Below are 17,201 nucleotides of genomic sequence, written 5' to 3'. Positions count from 1 at the left end.
TAGCTGTCCAGACACTCTAGAAGCTACTCCACAGCCTGTCTCATTTCCACTGATTCTAATCCTGAATTAAAGAGAGAACACAGTTGAGTACCATTGTTAGACTCTTTGTTCACTTCAGGTTATCCACCCTAAATCTGCCTATATTATTTTGGGGGAGTCAACTTTCAACACAAAAGCCTACAGTTTGATATTTTACAACATGAACAAAATTTTTATCACATTGTAAACAAGAAGGAGTATTATTTGTAACTGACCTCTTATAATTCTTATTGTCTGAGTAGATATCCACCTCCAAAAAGAACTAAAGAGAGAAAAAGAGAGAAAGATTTTAAGGTTTTTTTTTTTTTTTTTAAGAAACAAACTTTTGTCAATTCCTGTTTTGCTCAGCATAATACAAAGGTAATAATATGCAAAGTATCTATTTTTCTGGTCAAATCTATTATTTAACTTAAAGCACAAAGTTTAGCAGTTTAACTATTATTTGTTCAATTCTGTAAATCAAACACATTACATACTTTATTGTTTATGAAAATATTAAATAATAGAACAAGCTTACCATTTCATAAGGTGGCTTTTCCTATTGTATACTCGACGAATACATTTCAACATTTTCATTTCTAATATTTCATCAAAAAAGAGGCAGTGGGGAGAAGAGAACCACTAGATTCTCTACAATTCACTTAAGCTCTGATTATGTTTCCAAGCGGTTACACCTACCCACAAAGGTTGGGAGCCAGGGGGAAGACAGAGCACCCATTATACTAAGTCCCTAAACTGTAAGAGATCAAAGAGTCTCTAGCATCTCCCCAAATCCTGGGTTTCCTTCTTAAGCCTGACAATTTAAATGTATCTAGGGTAGAAATTCTCAACTCTGATTATGTTTAAGAATCACCTGTGGAGCTTTTAAAACTTGTACAAAGTCTAAACTCCACCCTAGATCTGCTGAATCAGAATTGCAGCTAGAGGCCCAGGGATATCAACTTTAAGTTCCACAGTTAATTGACATTGATGCAAATACAGGGTTGAGAACCACTGGTTCAGGACAGAGAAGAAACAAAAGGAAAGAACCTATCACACTGATAGGGAAATCTAAAACTTCCAAGAGAGGACCCCTAAATGACAAGGGACAAGATTTAGGATATTAGGACTTATCCAGTTATGGAATCTGAGCTAGTATTATTCCCTACAATTGAGAAGAGGAAGGAAAAAGTTTGGATCATGTAACCAAAGATGCAGTGAAGCTGGAGTTAAAACCTAGGACCAACCAAGCTCAAACTCCGACTCTGTCACGTATTGCAAGTGACTGCAGACTTGAACGGGTCACTTAACGTCTCTGTATATTTTACAGACAAGCCTCCTCATCTGTAAAAATAAAAAAGTCTTCTGGGCAGTGGTGTGCACCTATAGTCCCAGCTACTTGGGAGGCTGAGGCGGAGGTGTGCTAGAATACAGGAGTTGGAGGCTGCAGTGTGCCATGATCACACCTGTGAAAAGCCAATGCACTCTAGCCTGGGCAACACAGCAACACCCCATTTTAAAAATAAATAAATTAATGAATTTAATTAAGTTTAAAGAAGGTCATTTGTACCTCATAGGACTGCTGTGAAAACTAAGAATATATGAAAGGATTTTGTAAACTATAATGCAATAGGCCAGTGTTTTTCAAATTATGGGTTACCACCCAGCAAAACATTAAGAAATCAATTTAGCAAGTTATAACCAATATTTGGAAAATGAAGTAAGATAGAAATGTTAAGATATACCATAGTTTATGAGAGCATCTATAGTTTTATTAATTTTTGTTTCAGTTATATATAGGTCATGATGTAAATGACATTACGAGTTGTGTCAAAAACGCCTTAAAGCAGCCAGATGTGGTGGCTCACACCTGTAATCCCAGCACTTTGGGAGGCCAAGATGGGCAGATCACCTGAGATCAGGAATCAAAACCAGCTGGGCCAACATGGTGAAACCTCGTCTTTACTAAAAATACAAAAATTAGCCAGGCATGGTGGTGTGTGCCTGTAATCCCAGCTACTCCGGAGGCTGAGACAGGAGAATCACTTGAAACCGAGAAGCAGAGGTTGCAGTGAGCACCCCACTGCACTGCAGCCTGGGCAGCAGAGCAAGACTCTGTCTCAAAAAAAAAAAAAAAAAAGTCTTAAAGCCACAACTAATCCTTACTCCCTCACTCCCTCCAGTTTATAACCTCACTAGACAGCAAAGACAGTCAGTTAAGTACATAAACCAACGATTCTTAAAACTGTCTCAACTGTTGTTTGATAAAAGCTATGGACCTTTTCTTGACAAAAATGTACCTTCATACAAAATGTTCCTTGCATACAGGTTTGGGATTCCTAAACTCCTGCCCTGAATTAGGTTAAGACCTCTTTCTCCAGAAAGAGGACTAAAAAAGAAGCTGACCTTTGGGGAAGGTTCATATAATTGCTGTCTTAGTTCTAAAACAAGGCCTTTTTCCAGATCTAGTCTGCCTACTCAAATAAAAATTATTTTCTTCATTATATAAAATTGTTGACAATGCCAAATTCTCTTTTATTTAAAAAATATATCATGTGGCCAGGTGCAGTGGCTCAGATCTGTAATTCCAGCACTTTGGGAGGCAACGATGGGTGGATCACTTGAGGTTAGGAGTTCGAGACCAGCTGGCCAACATGGTGAAACCCTGTCTCTACCATAACTACAAAAATCAGCCAGGGATGGTGGCAGGCACCTGTAATCCCAGCCACTGGGGAGGCTGAGGAAGGAGAATGGCTTGAACCCAGGAAGCAGACATTGCAGTGAGCTGAGAATGCACCACTGCACTCCAGGCTGCGGAGAAAATAAGACTCTCTCTCAAAAAAAATAAAATACATATATATGTATATATATTTTTATATATATATGTACTTTTAAAACACATATATACTATATATACACTATATATATAATGTATTCTTCAGCTTTTATTTGGAGACTCTTGAAAATTTTTGCAGAAGGCTCCCAAACTGTGCCTTATGTTCCTGAAAATGCGGTAAAGCTAACTACAGCTAATGTGTTTAAGAGTCAGCCTGGGCCAGGAGTGGTGGCTCATGCCTGTAATCTCAGCCATTTGGGAGGCTGAGGTGGGAAAATCCCTTGAGCCCAGGAGATAGAGACCAGCCTGGGCAATATGACAAAACCCCATCTCTACCAAAAAAAAAAAAATTAGCTGGATGTGGTAGCACATGACCATGGTCCCAACTACTTGGGAGGCTGAAGTGGGAGGATCACTTGAGCCCAGAAGGTCGAGGCTGAAGTGCCACTATACTCCAGCCTGGCCAACAGAATGAGACCTTGTCTCAAAAAAAAAAAAAAAAAAAAAATCAGCCTGCATTTCATTCAGAGATTTTTTTCTTTTTCTTTTTCTTTTTATTGAGTCAGAGTCTCAATCTGTCACCCAGGCTGGAGTGCAGTGGTACAATCTCAGCTCAATGCAACCTCTGCCTCTCGGGTTCAAGCGATTCTCCTGCCTCAGCCTTCCAAGTAGCTGGGATTACAGATGCATACCACCACACCTGGCTGATTTTTGTATTTTTAGTAGAGACAGCGTTTCACCATCTTGGCCAGGCTGGTCTCGAACTCCTGACCTCACGTGATCCACCTGCCTCAGCCTCCCAAAGTGCTGGGATTATAGGCATGAGCCTCTGCGTACAGCCCAGAGATATTTTTCTAAATAAATACAACAGATGTTACCAAATTTAGTTAGCATATTCTACTTGAACTCAAATTACACTGTATTTTCCAAACAATTCTAATAAAGAGGCAGCAATTAGTTTTCGTAGCCACTGATAAAAGTATACAAGCTTATACAACATGTCCTTGCCTCTCACGTCATAGTAAGTTCACTTAAATGTTTTCAAAGAGGCCCGGTGCAGTGGCTCACGCCTGTAATCCCAGTACTTTGGGAGGCCAAGGCAGGTGGATCACGAGGTCAGGAGTTCAAGGCCAACCTGGTCAAGATGGTGAAACCCTGTCTCTACTAAAAATACAAAAATTAGCCAGGTGTGGTGGCGGGTGCCTGTAATCCCAGCTACTTGGGAGGCTGAGGCAGAGAACTGCTTGAACCCAGAAGGCGGAAGTTGCAGTGAGCCAAGATTAAGCCACTGCACTCCAGCCTGGGCGACAGAGTGAGACTCTGTCTCAAAAACAAACAAACAAAAAAAAGATGTTTTCAAAGAGAATAAGTGAATTTGCCTTTTTCATTTTGTCATTTATTTTTTAATAGATTTTATTTTTTAATTCAGTGATTCATAAAAGGATTACAGAGAATTTTATTTTAAAAACTATTTTAATTTACCACAAGTTTTAAATTTTAAAATAACAAGAACTTGTGTTCCAAATAGTGAAACAGGTGCTGATTATTCAAAGATAAATAAGATTTGTCCCTAGCTAAGTGGCTATAGACATCTAAATATACAATTACAGTAGTATAATAATCTCTGAAAACACTTACAAAAAATATAAATAAAAAAGATAAAAAATAAAAAAGAACTTAAAAAATTTTTTTAAAAAGAAAAAAAACCCTCTAGGCCAGGTGTGGTGGTTCACACCTGTAATCCCAGTATTCTGGGAGGCGGAGACAGGAGGATGGCTTGAGCCCAGGAGTTTGAGACCAGCCTGGGCACCATGGTGAGAACCTATCTCTAAAAAAAATTGTTTTAAGTTAAAATAATAATGTAATTTAAAAAATAATAATCTCTAGGTGTAGAAACACAAAAGAAGGGTACTTTGTCCAAACTTGGAGGTGGAGTAGGAAGATATTAGAAATGAATCTGGAAAGATAAGCAAGGAGGGAGAGGAAGAATTAGAAATGAATCTGGAAAGATAAGCAAGGAGGGAGAGGAAGAAGCATTCCATGTAGAAGGGACATTTGAATAAGAACCAGATGGTAGAACATGCAACCTTACGAGAAATACTAGATATGAATGGTTATAATAGAGCTCGAAGTCATTTCCTTCAGGAGCCAGCTAGAAGTTTTTTTTCTTACTGTTTGTTTGTTTTTTGAGACAGGGTCTCTCTCTGCCACCCAGGCAGTTTTCTTGGCTATGAACAGTGATCATAGCTCACAGCAGCCTCAAACTCCCAGGCTCAAGTGATTTTCCTGGCTCAGACTCCAAAGTAGCTAGGACTATAGGCACACGCCACTACAGCTGGCTAACTTCTTTTATTTTTAGTAGAGACAAGCCTGAACTTTAGTTTGAGACCAGCCTGAACTTGCTATGTTGTTCAGGCTGGTCTCAAACTCTTGGGCTCAAACAATCCTCCCACCTTGGCCTCCCAGTTTTGGGATTACAGGCATGAACCACCATGCCCAGCCACTTTTTGTTTTTTTATAAACCAAGACAGTATTCTTTTAGGGTACAGCAGTCAGAGGAAATAACATAATGTAACTGTCTGTCCTATTTCCCATTTCTCAGTCCAGGGATGTATAATATTTTTCAAGGATGTAGCTGGTAAAAGCTCTCATATCTTTCAAGAAATCTTTAAATAAATCTTGCCAAACTTCTGAAGAAAGATAATGTGTTGGGCTGGGCATGGCAGCTCACACCTGTAATCACAGCACTTTGGGAGGATAAGAAGGGTCGACTGCTTGAGGTCAGGAGTTCGAGACCTGCCAGGCCAACATGGTGAAACCCCGTCTCTACTAAAAATACAAAAATTAGCTGGGCGTGGTGGTGTGCACCTGTAATCCCAGCTACTCGGGAGGCTGAGGCAGGAGAATCGCTTGAACCCAGGAGGCAGAGGCCACAGTGAGCTGAGATCATGCCACTGCACTCCAGCCTGGGTGACAGAGCGAGACTCTTTTTCAAAAAAATAAATAAAAATAAATAAATAAACTAAAAAGACATAACCCACAAAAAGACCAAAAAAGAAATTAAAAAGTCTGGGTAGACAACAGGAAGACAATTTTCTTGGAAAGCAGACAGAAGAGCAATAAATGACTAGGCAAGCCCAAGAAAACTGAATCATAGCTAATCTGTGGTAAACTTACAATCAACACAATTTATATCATAGAGTCCCCAAAATGTTCAGAAAGTGGAGGTGAAAGAGAGCTAAAGAAAATAAGGAGGATTGGTTGAAACTGTTTCCGAAGCTTCAGATCATTAGATTTTCTCCCCAGCTAGTGAAGTCAGGTGCCTGCTGCTACCATCCTGAGACTTTAGGTTTATTCTCTAGAAAGGGTTAAACAGAGGGTTTCTAGATTGGGGGATACCAGCAACAGTAAGGGGCAGGGTACAATACTGAAAATGATTAAATTAAGTCAATATATTGAATAAGATTTCCTGGTCCTCTTTCCCTAATTGTCACCCTCCCAGAGAGAGATTAGAGGATCCTTCTTTTTTTTTTTTTGAGACAGAGTCTCACTCTGTTGCCCAGGCTGGAGTCCAGTGGCATGATCTCAGCTCACCACAACCTCTGCCTCCCAGGTGCGAGAGATTCTTCTGCCTCAGCCTCCTGAGTAGCTGGGACTACAGGCCCGCACCACCATGCCCAGCTAATTTTTGTATTTTTAGTAGAGACGAGGTTTCACCATATTGGTCAGGCTGGTCTCGAACTCCTGACCTCGTGATCCACCTGCCTTGGCCTCCCAAAGTGCTGGGATTATAGGTGTGAACTACCGCGCCCGGCCTAGAGGATCCTTCTTTGGAGAATCTGACCAGCTCAAGGAGAAAAAAAAACCTAAAGTTACTAACATCAACATCCCTAATTGACTTGCCCAACCAGATTACAATGTAGTAAGCTAACCATCTCTAATCAGCTTTCAATACTTCCTCTTAAATATAAACAGACAATAAAGATTACCAGATGTCTGAGAAAAACTTCAACACGAAAGACTAAAAACAAATAACTACCTGTAGATTTTAAAAAATGTAACTTGAAGAAAAGAGATTACAGGGCACAAGAAACCATTAAAAACTACAGGGGTCGAGGGGAGGGAAGCAACTTCACCACCTGTGTGGTATTTTCCCAAAAAACCCATGACCCTAGTCTAATCATGAGAAAATATCAGACAAATTTGAATTGAGGGACATTCTACAAAATACTTGACCAGTACTATTCAAAATCACTAAGCCATTACAAAAAAGGAAAGACTAAGAAACTATAACAGATCAGGGGAGATTAATGAGACATGACCACTAAATAAATGTGGTATCCTACATTAAATGATGGAATAGAAAAAAAGCCACTAAAAAAGAAAAGGTACAGAAGGCCAGCATGGTGGTTCATGCCTATAATCTCAACACTTTGGGAAGCCTAGCCAGGAGGATCACTTGAGGTTAGGAGTTTCAGATTACCATGAGCCATAATGGAGCCCCTGTACTCCAGCCTGGGTGACAGAAAGGGACCCTATCTCTGGAGGAAAAAAAAAGAAAAAAAACAGGAAATAGAGTTTTATAGTTTAGTTACTATTATACCAATGTTAATTTTATAGTTTTGACTAAAGTATTATGGCTAGCTGGACAGGGAGGCAGGCACCTGTAATCCCAGCTGCTTGGGAGGCTGAGGCGGGAGAATCACTTGAACCCAGGAGGCAGGGGCTGCAGTGAGCCGAGATTGTGCCACTGCACTCCAGCCTGACCGACAGAGCAAGACTCTCTCAAAAAAAAAAAAAAAAAAAAGTATTTTGGCTATGTAAGTAAGATATTAACATTTGTCTACTTGAGGGTAGCAGATGGGAGGAGGGAAACAATAAGAAAAAATATCTTTTGAGGCCAGACGTGGTGGCTCATGCCTATAATCCCAGCACTTTGGGAGGCCGAGGCGGGCAGATCACCTGAGGTCAGGAGTTTGAGACCAGCCTGGTCAACATGGTGAAACTCCATCTCTATTAAAAATACAAAAATTAGCTGGGTGTGGTGGCACACACCTGTAATCCCAGCTACTAGGGAGGTTGAGGCACAAGAATAGTTTGAACCCAGGAGGTGGAGGCTACAGTAAGTTGAAATCGTGCCACTGCACTCCAGCCTGGGTGACAGGGCAAGACTTCATCTCAAAAAAGAAAAAAAACAAAAAGTATCTATTGAATACTAGGCCTAATTAGTATCTGGGTGATGAAATTATCTGTACAACAAACGCCCATGAGTTTACATATATAACAAATCTGCACATGTACCCCTAAACCTAAAATAAAAGTAAAAAAAAAAGATATTAACGATTAGTAAGCCCTGATCAAGAGTACGCAGGAACTCTATGTTCTACTTTTGCAACTTTTCTGTAAGTCTAAAATTACTATCTTGGCTGGGTGCGGTGGCTCATGCCTGTAATCCCAGAACCCTGGGAGGCTGAGGCGGGTGGATCACCTGAGGTCAGGAGTTTGAGACCAGCCTGGCCAACATGGTGAAACCCTGTCTCTACTAAAAATACAAAAATTAGCTGGGCATGGTGGCAAATGTCTGTAATCCTAGCTACTCGGGAGGCTGAGGCAGGAGAATCACTTGAACCTGGGAGGTGGAGGTTGCAGTAAGCCGAGATCACGCCATTATACTCTAGCCTGGGCAGCAAGAGCAAAACTCCACCTCAAAAACAAAAACAAAAACAAAAAAAATTACTATCTTGAAAAAAACCTGAAGTCTAAAGGGACCATTGTTATTATCCTGAAAGAGCTAAGAGAAGATATTATATACATAAAGCACAAATGGATTTTTTTTTTTTTTTTGAGACAGGGTCTCACTCTGTCACGCAGGCTGGAGTGCAGTGACGTAATCACAGTTCACTATAGCCTTGACCTCCCGGGCTGATATGGTTTGGCTGTGTGCCCACCCAAATCTCATCTTGAATTCCCAGGTGTTGTGGGAGGGACCTGGTGGGTGGTAACTGAATCACTGGGGTGGGTCTTTCCCATGCTGTTCTTGTGATAGTAAGTCTCACAAGATCTGATGGTTTTAAAAATGCGAGTTTCCCTACACAATCTCTCTTTGCCTGCTAACATCCATGTAAGACGTGACTTGCTCCTCCTTGCCTTCTGCCATGATTGTGAGGCCTCTCCAGCCATATGGAACTGTAAGTCCATTAAACCGCTTTCTTTTGTAAATTGCCCAGTCTCAGGTTTGTCTTTATCAGCAGCATGAAAATGGACTAATACAGTAAATTGGTACCAGTAGAGTAGGGGACTGCCTGAAAAGACACCCAAAAATGTGGAAGCGACTTTGGAACTGGGTAACAGGCAAAGGCTGGAACAGTTTGGAAGGCTCAGAAGAAGACAGGAAAATGTGGGAACGCTTGGAACTCCCTAGAGACTTGTTGAATGGCTTTGACCAAAATGCTGATAATGATATGGACAATGAAGTTCAGTCTGAGGTGGTCTCAGATGGAGATAAGGAACTTCCTAGGAGCTGGAGCAAAGATGACTCTTGTTATGTTTTAGCAGAGACTAGCAGCATTTTGCCCCTGGCCTACAGATTTGTGGAACTCTGAAGTTGAGAGAGGTGATTTAGGGTATCTAGTGGAAGAAATTTCTAAGCAGCAAAGCATTCAAGAGGTAACTTGGGCGCTGTTAAAGTCATTCAGTTTCAAAAGGGAATCAGATGGGGTGGAACCTCGCACAGAGCCCCTACTGGGACACTGCCCAATGGAGCCGTGAGAAGAGGGTCACCATCCTCCAGACCCCGGGATGATAGATTCAGCAACAGCTAGCACCATGCACCTGGAAAAGCTGCAGACACTCAATGCCAGCCCATGAAAGCAGCCGGGAGGAAGGCTGTATCCTGCAAAGCCACGGGGGTGGGGCTGCCCAAGACCATTGGAACCCATCTCTTGCATCAGCACGACCTCAATGTGAGACACGGAATCAAAGGAGATCATTTTGTAGCTTTAAGATTTGATTGCCCTGGCCAGGCGCGGTTTCACACCTGTAATCCCAGCACTTTGGGAGGCCGAGGCAGTTGGATCACAAGGTCAGGAGATTGAGACCATCCTGGCTAACACGGTGAAACCCTGTCTCTACTAAAAATACAAAAAAATTAGCCAGGCATGTTGGCGGGCACCTGCAGTCCCAGCTGCTCCGGAGGCTGAGGCAGGAGAATGGCGTGAACCTGGGAGGCGGAGCTTGCAGTGAGCCGAGATTGTGCCACTGCACTCTAGCCTGGGCTGGAGCAAGACGCTATCTCAAAAAAAAAAAAAAAAAAGATTTGATTGCCCTGCTAGATTATGGAATTGCATGGAGCCTGTAGCCCCTTTGTTTTGGTCAATTTCTCCCATTTGGAACGGCTATATTTACCCAATGCCTGTATTCCCATTGTATCTAGGATGTAAATAACTTGCTTTTGATTTTACAGGCTCATAGGTAGAAGGGACTTGCCTTGTCTCAGATGAGACTTGGGACTGTGGACTTTTGAGTTAAGGCTGAAATGAGTTAAGACTTTGAGGGACTATTGGGAAGGCATGATTGGTTTAGAAATGTGAGAACATGAGACCTGGGAGGGGCCAGGGGCTGAATGATATGGTTTGGCTGTGTCCCCACCCAAATCTCCTCTTTAATTCCCACATGTTATGGGAGGGACCTGGTGAGAAGTAATTGAATCCTGGGGGTGGGTCTTTCCCATGCTGTTCTCGTGTTAGTGAGTAAGTCTCACGAGTTCTGATGGTTTTAAAAACGGGAGTTTCCCTGCACAAGCTCTCTCTTTGCCTGCTTCCATCCATGTAAGACATGACATGCTCCTCCTTGCCTGCCGCCATGATTGTGAGGGCTCCCTGGCCATATAAGTAAGTCCATTAAACCTCTTTATTTTGTAAATTGTCCAGTCTCAAGTACATCTTGATCAGCAGTGTGAAAACAGACTAATACACGGGCTCAAGTGATCCTCCTACCTCAGCCTCCTAAGTAGCTGGGACTAGGTGCACACCACCACACCCAGCTAGCTTTCTTGTAATTTCTGTGGAGACGGGATTTTATCATGTTGCCCAGGCTGATCTCAACCTCCTGCTCAAGCGATTCTCCAGCCTCAGCTTCCCAAAATGTTAGGACTGCAGGTGTGAGTCACCACAGCTGGTCTGAAATTTTTTTTTTTTTTTTTTTTTTTTTTTGAGACAGAGTCTCGCTCTGTCGCACAGGCTGGAGTGCAGTGGCCGGATCTCAGCTCACTGCAAGCTCCGCCTCCTGGGTTTACGCCATTCTCCTGCCTCAGCCTCCCGAATAGCTGGGACTACAGGCGCCCACACCTCGCCTGGCTAGTTTGTTTGTATTTTTTTAGTAGAGATGGGGTTTCACTGTGTTAGCCAGGATGGTCTCGATCTCCTGACCTCGTGATCCGCCCGTCTCGGCCTCCCAAAGTGCTGGGATTACAGGCTTGAGCTACTGCGCCCAGCTGAAATATTTTTAAAATAACTGTTTTAGGCCAGGTGCAGTGGCTCCCACCTGTAATCCCAACACTTTGGGAGGCTGAGACAAGAGGGCCACTTAAGTCCAGGAGTTCCAGACCAGCCTGAGCAATAAAGCATAATGCCATCCCTATTTATATATATATATATACATAAAATTTAACAAGAAAGAATTTTGAAAAGCTAAAAATATGATCACAGCAACGAAAAAACTCAGAAGAAGAAAACTCAGAAGATTGAAGAAAAGCTTTCACAAATCAGAATAGAAAGTCAAAGAAGGCCAGGTGTGGTGGCTCATGCCTGTAATCCCAGTACTCTGGGAGGCCAAGGCAGGCAGATAACCTGAGGTCAGGAGTTCAAGATCAGCCTGGCCAATAGGGTGAAACCCCAACCATACTAAAAATGCAAAAATTAGCTGGGTGTGGTGCTGCACACGTGTAATCCCAGCTACTTGGGAGGCTGAAGCAGGAGAACTGCTTGAACCTGGGAGGCAGAGGTTGCAGTGAGCGGAGATCATACCACCGCACTCCAACCTGGGCCACAGAGTGAGACTCCGTCTCTCAAAAAAAAAGGATTCAAAGTGATGAACAACAGGAGAGAAAAAAATAGAGAACCTGTTCAGAAGGTCCAACGGAAGCTCCCAAAAGCAAGAACAAAACATAGGGCAAAAATTTTAATCTGGTAATCATGCCAGATTGCCATGGTCATTGACGGATTTCAAAGGCCCAACAAGTGCCTACCATAATGAACAAAAACGGACACCAAGGCACATCACTGAAATTTCAGAAACTGAACACAAGAAAAGATCCTACAAGCTTCCTGAGAGAAAAAAGTTCACATACAAATGATCAAGAATTTGAATGCCTTTCAGACTTATCAGAAATAACAACAGACGCTTGAAAGTTATTAAACAATGCCTTCAAAATTCTAAAGGAAAATTATTTTCAATGTAGAATTTTAGACACAATAGGTTGCTGATCAATTGTGAGGACAGGACATATTTTCAGACAGCAAAATCTCAAAATAATTACCTCTGAGAATAATGCAATTAGAAAACATAATTCATTTTACAAACACCAATGCAATAATTGATATTGGCAAATATCGTAAATATATGTTAAAACCATTGGATAAGGGTTTTCAGAAAACAACATATTCTTTATTATTATTATTATTTAGTTTTTTTTTTTTTTTGAGATGGAGTCTCGCTCTGTTGCCCAGATGGGAGTGCAGTGGCGTGATCTCGGCTCACTGCAACCTCCACCTCCCAGACTCAAGCAATTATTGTGCCTCAGCCTCCCAAGTAACTGGGATTACAGGTGTGTGCCCCAACACCTGGCTAATTTTTGTATTTTTAGTAGAGATGAGGTTTTGCCACATTGGCCAGGCTGGTCTCAAACTCCTGTCCTCAAGCAACCCATCTGCCTCGGCCTCCCAGAGTGCTGGGATTACAGGCATGAGCCACCATGCTCAGTGAAAACAACATATTCTTATATATATATAAAACATATATATTATACACATATCTTACATATATATTTTACACATATACATATATAAGATATATCCTACATATATGTCTCTCTCACATATGTGTGTGTGTGTGTATATATATATATATATATATTTTTTTTTTGAGACAGTCTCACTCTGTTGCCCAGGCTGGAGTGCAATGGCCCGATCTCAGCTCACTGCAACCTCTGCCTCCCAGGTTCAAACAATTCTTCTGCCTCAGCCTCCCAAGTAGCTGGGATTACAGGCACCCACCACCTCATCCAGCTAGTTTTTTTGTATTTTCAATAGAGACGGGATTTCACCATGTTGGCCAGGCTGGTCTTGAACTTCTGACCTCAAGTGATCCGCCTGCCTCAGCCTCCCAAAGTGCTGGGATTACAGGCGTGAGCCACTGCACCTGGCCATATTCTTACATATTAATTACAAAAGGGAAAAGGTATTTTTACAATGGAGAAATCTGACAGATACCATCTTAACTAAGTATTCAAACTAAATATCACCAATATTAGGACAAACTGACTTCATATAACTCAGGATGTGATGCAATAGAAGTATACAACAGGCCAGGCACAGTGGCTCATGCCTCTAATCCTGACACTTTGGGAGGCTGAGGCATTAGGATTGCTCAGGAGTTCAAGACCAGCCTGGACAACAAAGTGAGACTCCGTCTCTATAAAAAATTAAAAAATTAAAAATTAGCTGAGCATGGTGGCACATGCCGATGGTCCCAGCTACACAGAAGGCTGATATGGGAGGACTGCTTGATTTCAGGAGGTCGAGTCCACAGTGAGCCATAACTGCACCACTGTACTCCAGCCTAGGCAACATAGTGAGTCCGTATCTCAAAAAAAAAAAAAAACAGAAAAAATTAGCTGGGTGTGGTGGCGCATGCCTGCAGTCCCAGCTACTTGGGATCCTTAGGTGGGAAGATCGCCTAAGCCCAGGAGGTTGAGGCTGCAGTGATCCGTGACTGTACCACTGCATTCCAGCATGGGCAAAAGAGCAAGACCCTGTCTCGAAAACAAAACAATGAACAAACCAAAAAACGTGTTTCGAGCTGGGTGTGGTGGCTCGTGCCTGTAATCCTAGCACTTTGAGAGGCCGAGGCAGGTAAATCACCTGAGATCAGGAGTCTGAGACCAGCCTGACCAACATGGAGAAACCTGTCTCTACTAAAAATACAAAATTAACCGGGCGAGGTGGCGCATGCCCATAATCCCAGCTACTGGGGAGGCTGAGGCAGGAGAATCACTTGAACCTGGAAGGTTCAAGTTGAGGTGAGCCGAGATCACACCATTGCACTCCAGCCTGGGCAACAAGAGTGAAACTCCATCTCAAAAAAAAAAAAAAAAAAAAAGTTTTGTGTAACAAATAGTTGGAGGGGAGGGAGAGAATATATATATTTGCTTGAAAATGCATAAAATCTCTAGAAGTTATTAATAAATTAATAACATTAACATAAATTAAAATATCTGATAATTATTAAAAAGAAATAAGAAATAACAACAGCCAGGCGCAGTGGCTCACGCCTGTAATCCCAACACTTTGGGAGGACAAGGTGGGCGGATCACCTGAGGTCAGGTGTTCAAGACCAGCCTGGCCAACACGGTGAAACTGGGATTACAGGCATGAGCCACCACGCCCGGCCCCCTTTTGTGCTTTTAAAATATTGAACCAGGCCAGGTGCAGTGGCCCACACCTGTAATCCCAACACTTTGGGAGGCCAAGGTGGGCGGATCACCTGAGGTCAGGAGTTTTGGACCAGCCGGGCCAACATGGTAAAACCCTGTCTCTACTAAAAATACAAAAATTAGAGGGGGGTGGTGGAGTGTGCCTGTAGTCGCAGCTACTCAGGAACCTGAGGCAGGAGAATTGCTTGAACCTGGGAGGTGGAGATTGCAGTGCACTCAGATCACACCACTGCACTCCAACCTGGGCAACAAAGCAAGACTCTGTCTCAAAATAAAATAAAATATAAAATAAATAAAATAAAATATAAAATAAAATGGTGAACCAGATTGGGCACGGTGGCTCACGCCTGTAATCCCAGCACTTTGGGAGGCCGAGACGGGAGGATCACCTGATGTCAGGGGTTCAAGACCAGCCTGGCCAACATAGTGAAACCCCGTCTCTACTAAAAATATAAAAAATTAGCTGGGCATGGTGGCACATGCCTGTAATCCCAGTTACTCGGGAGGCTGAGGCACGAGAATTGCTTGAACCCAGGAGGCAGAGGTTGCAGAGTCAAGATCCTGCCACTGCATTCCAATCTGGGGTGACACAGTGAGACTCTTGTCTCAAAAAAACAAACAAATAAAACAAAATGTTGAACCACATGAATATATTGTCAACTGAAGATTTTAAATAAGTTTAATAAAAAGCTTTCCTCAATTAATTCCATGCTACTCTGATCCCTTATCTCGTATCTGTCAGAGTATTTAGCCAGATAACTGAAATGTTATTCACTTATTTCTTTAACATGTGTTACTATGTAATTGACTCTGGGTTATCTCCTAGATGAGGCTGGGGAAGTTATTCTCCCTTCCAAAAACAACAAAAAAGAGAGAAATGGAGGTCTTGTTATGTTAACGAGGCTGGTCTTGTACTGCTGGCCTCAAGCAATCCTCCCATCTTGGCCTCCCAAAGTGCCAGAGTTATAGATGTGAGCCACCATGCCCAGCCTCTTCTAATTGATTTAGATCCACCACCCTCAATGCCTCACAATGCCATGTAAACACTAGGCTTTCAAAGGCTGCATGGTTTTTTTTTTGTTTTTTTTGGGTTTTTTTTAAGATGGAGTCTGGCTCTGTCACCCAGGCTGGAGTGCAGTGGCGCGATCTTGGCTCACTGCAAGCTCCGCCTCCTGGGTTCATGCCATTCTCTTGCCTCAGCCTCCTGAGTAGCTGGGACTACAGGCGCCCACCACCACACTCGGCTAATGTTTTGTATGTCTTTTAGTAGAGACGGGCTTTCACTGTGTTAGCCAGGATGGTCTCGATCTCCTGACCTCGTGATTCGCCCACCTCAGCCTCCCAAAGTGCTGGGATTACAGGCATGAGCCACCGCATCTGGCCAGGCTGCAACGAATATTTGAGTTACAAAACTAGCAGACATAAACTAAGTCACTATTTCAAACATTATCCTCTAGAAACATTTAGAGGCCTCCAGGTAAAATGCCATTTTGTGAATTCAGAAAGTTCTAGGATGAAATCAATTTATGCTCATAATTTTATTTCATAGATCTGCATTTAAAGAAAACCAGAGTCTCAAGGAAAAGAACTGGCTCACGGCTGTACAATCTCAACACTTTGGAAGCCTGAGGCAGGAAGATCGCTTGAGCCCAGGAGTTTGAGACCAGCCTGGGCAACATGACACAACCCCGTCTCTACCAAAATTAAAAAACAAAAAACAAAAAAATAGCCAGGTATGGTGGTATGTGTCTGTAGTCCCGAATACTTGGGAGGCTGAGGTGAGTGGATCACTTGAGCCTGGGAGGTTGAGGCTGCAGTGACCCATTATTATGCTAGCGCACTCGAGCCAGGGTGACAGAATGAGACTCTATTAAAAAAAAAAAAAAAACGAAAGGAATTTCTTCCTTAAGGAAATACTGCTGAATTTTTTTGCCTCCAAGTCCTATGGATATGTTAAGGCATTATACTTTATATTACCTAACAGAGATCTATGCTGGTGACATTTACAGGTTAAGGCAAAAATTCCTAATTCCTTTGTAGTTACAATATCCTATGCAGTCTTCAGGAGCCAGTTTTAAGTTGAAAATTATGAAGAACTCCCAAAAATCAGTTGCCCCATGATGCCTTATGCCAGATGTGCCTATAGTTGGAAACTTTCAAATGTACATCAGATAAAATATCTCTCATATTAAGTGGAAAACTGGAAAAGAAAATCCCTTAGGCACTTTCCAGTACTAAATGTTCTATTAAGTTATTGAATTTTGAGGCAGAATCAAAGTAAAATCAAACAGCTTGCTTTGCCAGGGCCAGGAATACCTCTAAATGCTAAAGCATAAAACAGGACCCAGCGATTCATCTTCTTGCTGCTAATCTACTGATATTACTCCTGATAAACTTAAAAACTAATCAAGCTCCTATCAACCTACTATTCTTCATCTTGGCATGTGTGTAAAATATATACACACAACTAAGAACAGATTTGAAATCTGTTTATAAAAACAGAAGACAGGCTGGGCACAGTGGCTCACAACCGTAATCCCAGCACTTTGGGAGGCCAAGGCTGGCGGATCACTTGAGGTCAGGAGTTCAAGACTCCTGACCAACAGGGTGAAGCCCTGTCTACTAAAAATACAAAAA

The 17,201-nt window shown here is 42.3% G+C and overlaps 1 protein-coding gene across 3 annotated transcripts in view; it reads right to left on the bottom strand.

The window, feature by feature from the left end:
• The window catches only part of ACACA (acetyl-CoA carboxylase alpha), a 326,928-nt gene that overhangs the window by 251,371 nt on the left and 58,356 nt on the right, over positions 1-17,201 (bottom strand). For 2 of the 3 annotated variants that reach the window (XM_025361319.1, XM_025361320.1), the window contains exon 2: positions 255-301. In XM_025361319.1, coding sequence (XP_025217104.1) covers positions 255-301 — 47 coding nt within the window. Of the gene's footprint in view, positions 1-254; positions 302-6,571; positions 6,702-17,201 lie in introns of all 3 variants that reach the window. The other variant, XM_025361321.1, reaches the window with a different exon arrangement.

This window comes from Theropithecus gelada, chromosome 16 (assembly GCF_003255815.1).
Source record: "Theropithecus gelada isolate Dixy chromosome 16, Tgel_1.0, whole genome shotgun sequence".
Classification (NCBI taxonomy): Eukaryota; Metazoa; Chordata; class Mammalia; order Primates; family Cercopithecidae; genus Theropithecus; species Theropithecus gelada.
Note: the sequence above shows the minus strand (reverse complement) of the source record. Positions and strands in the feature narration are given on the sequence as shown.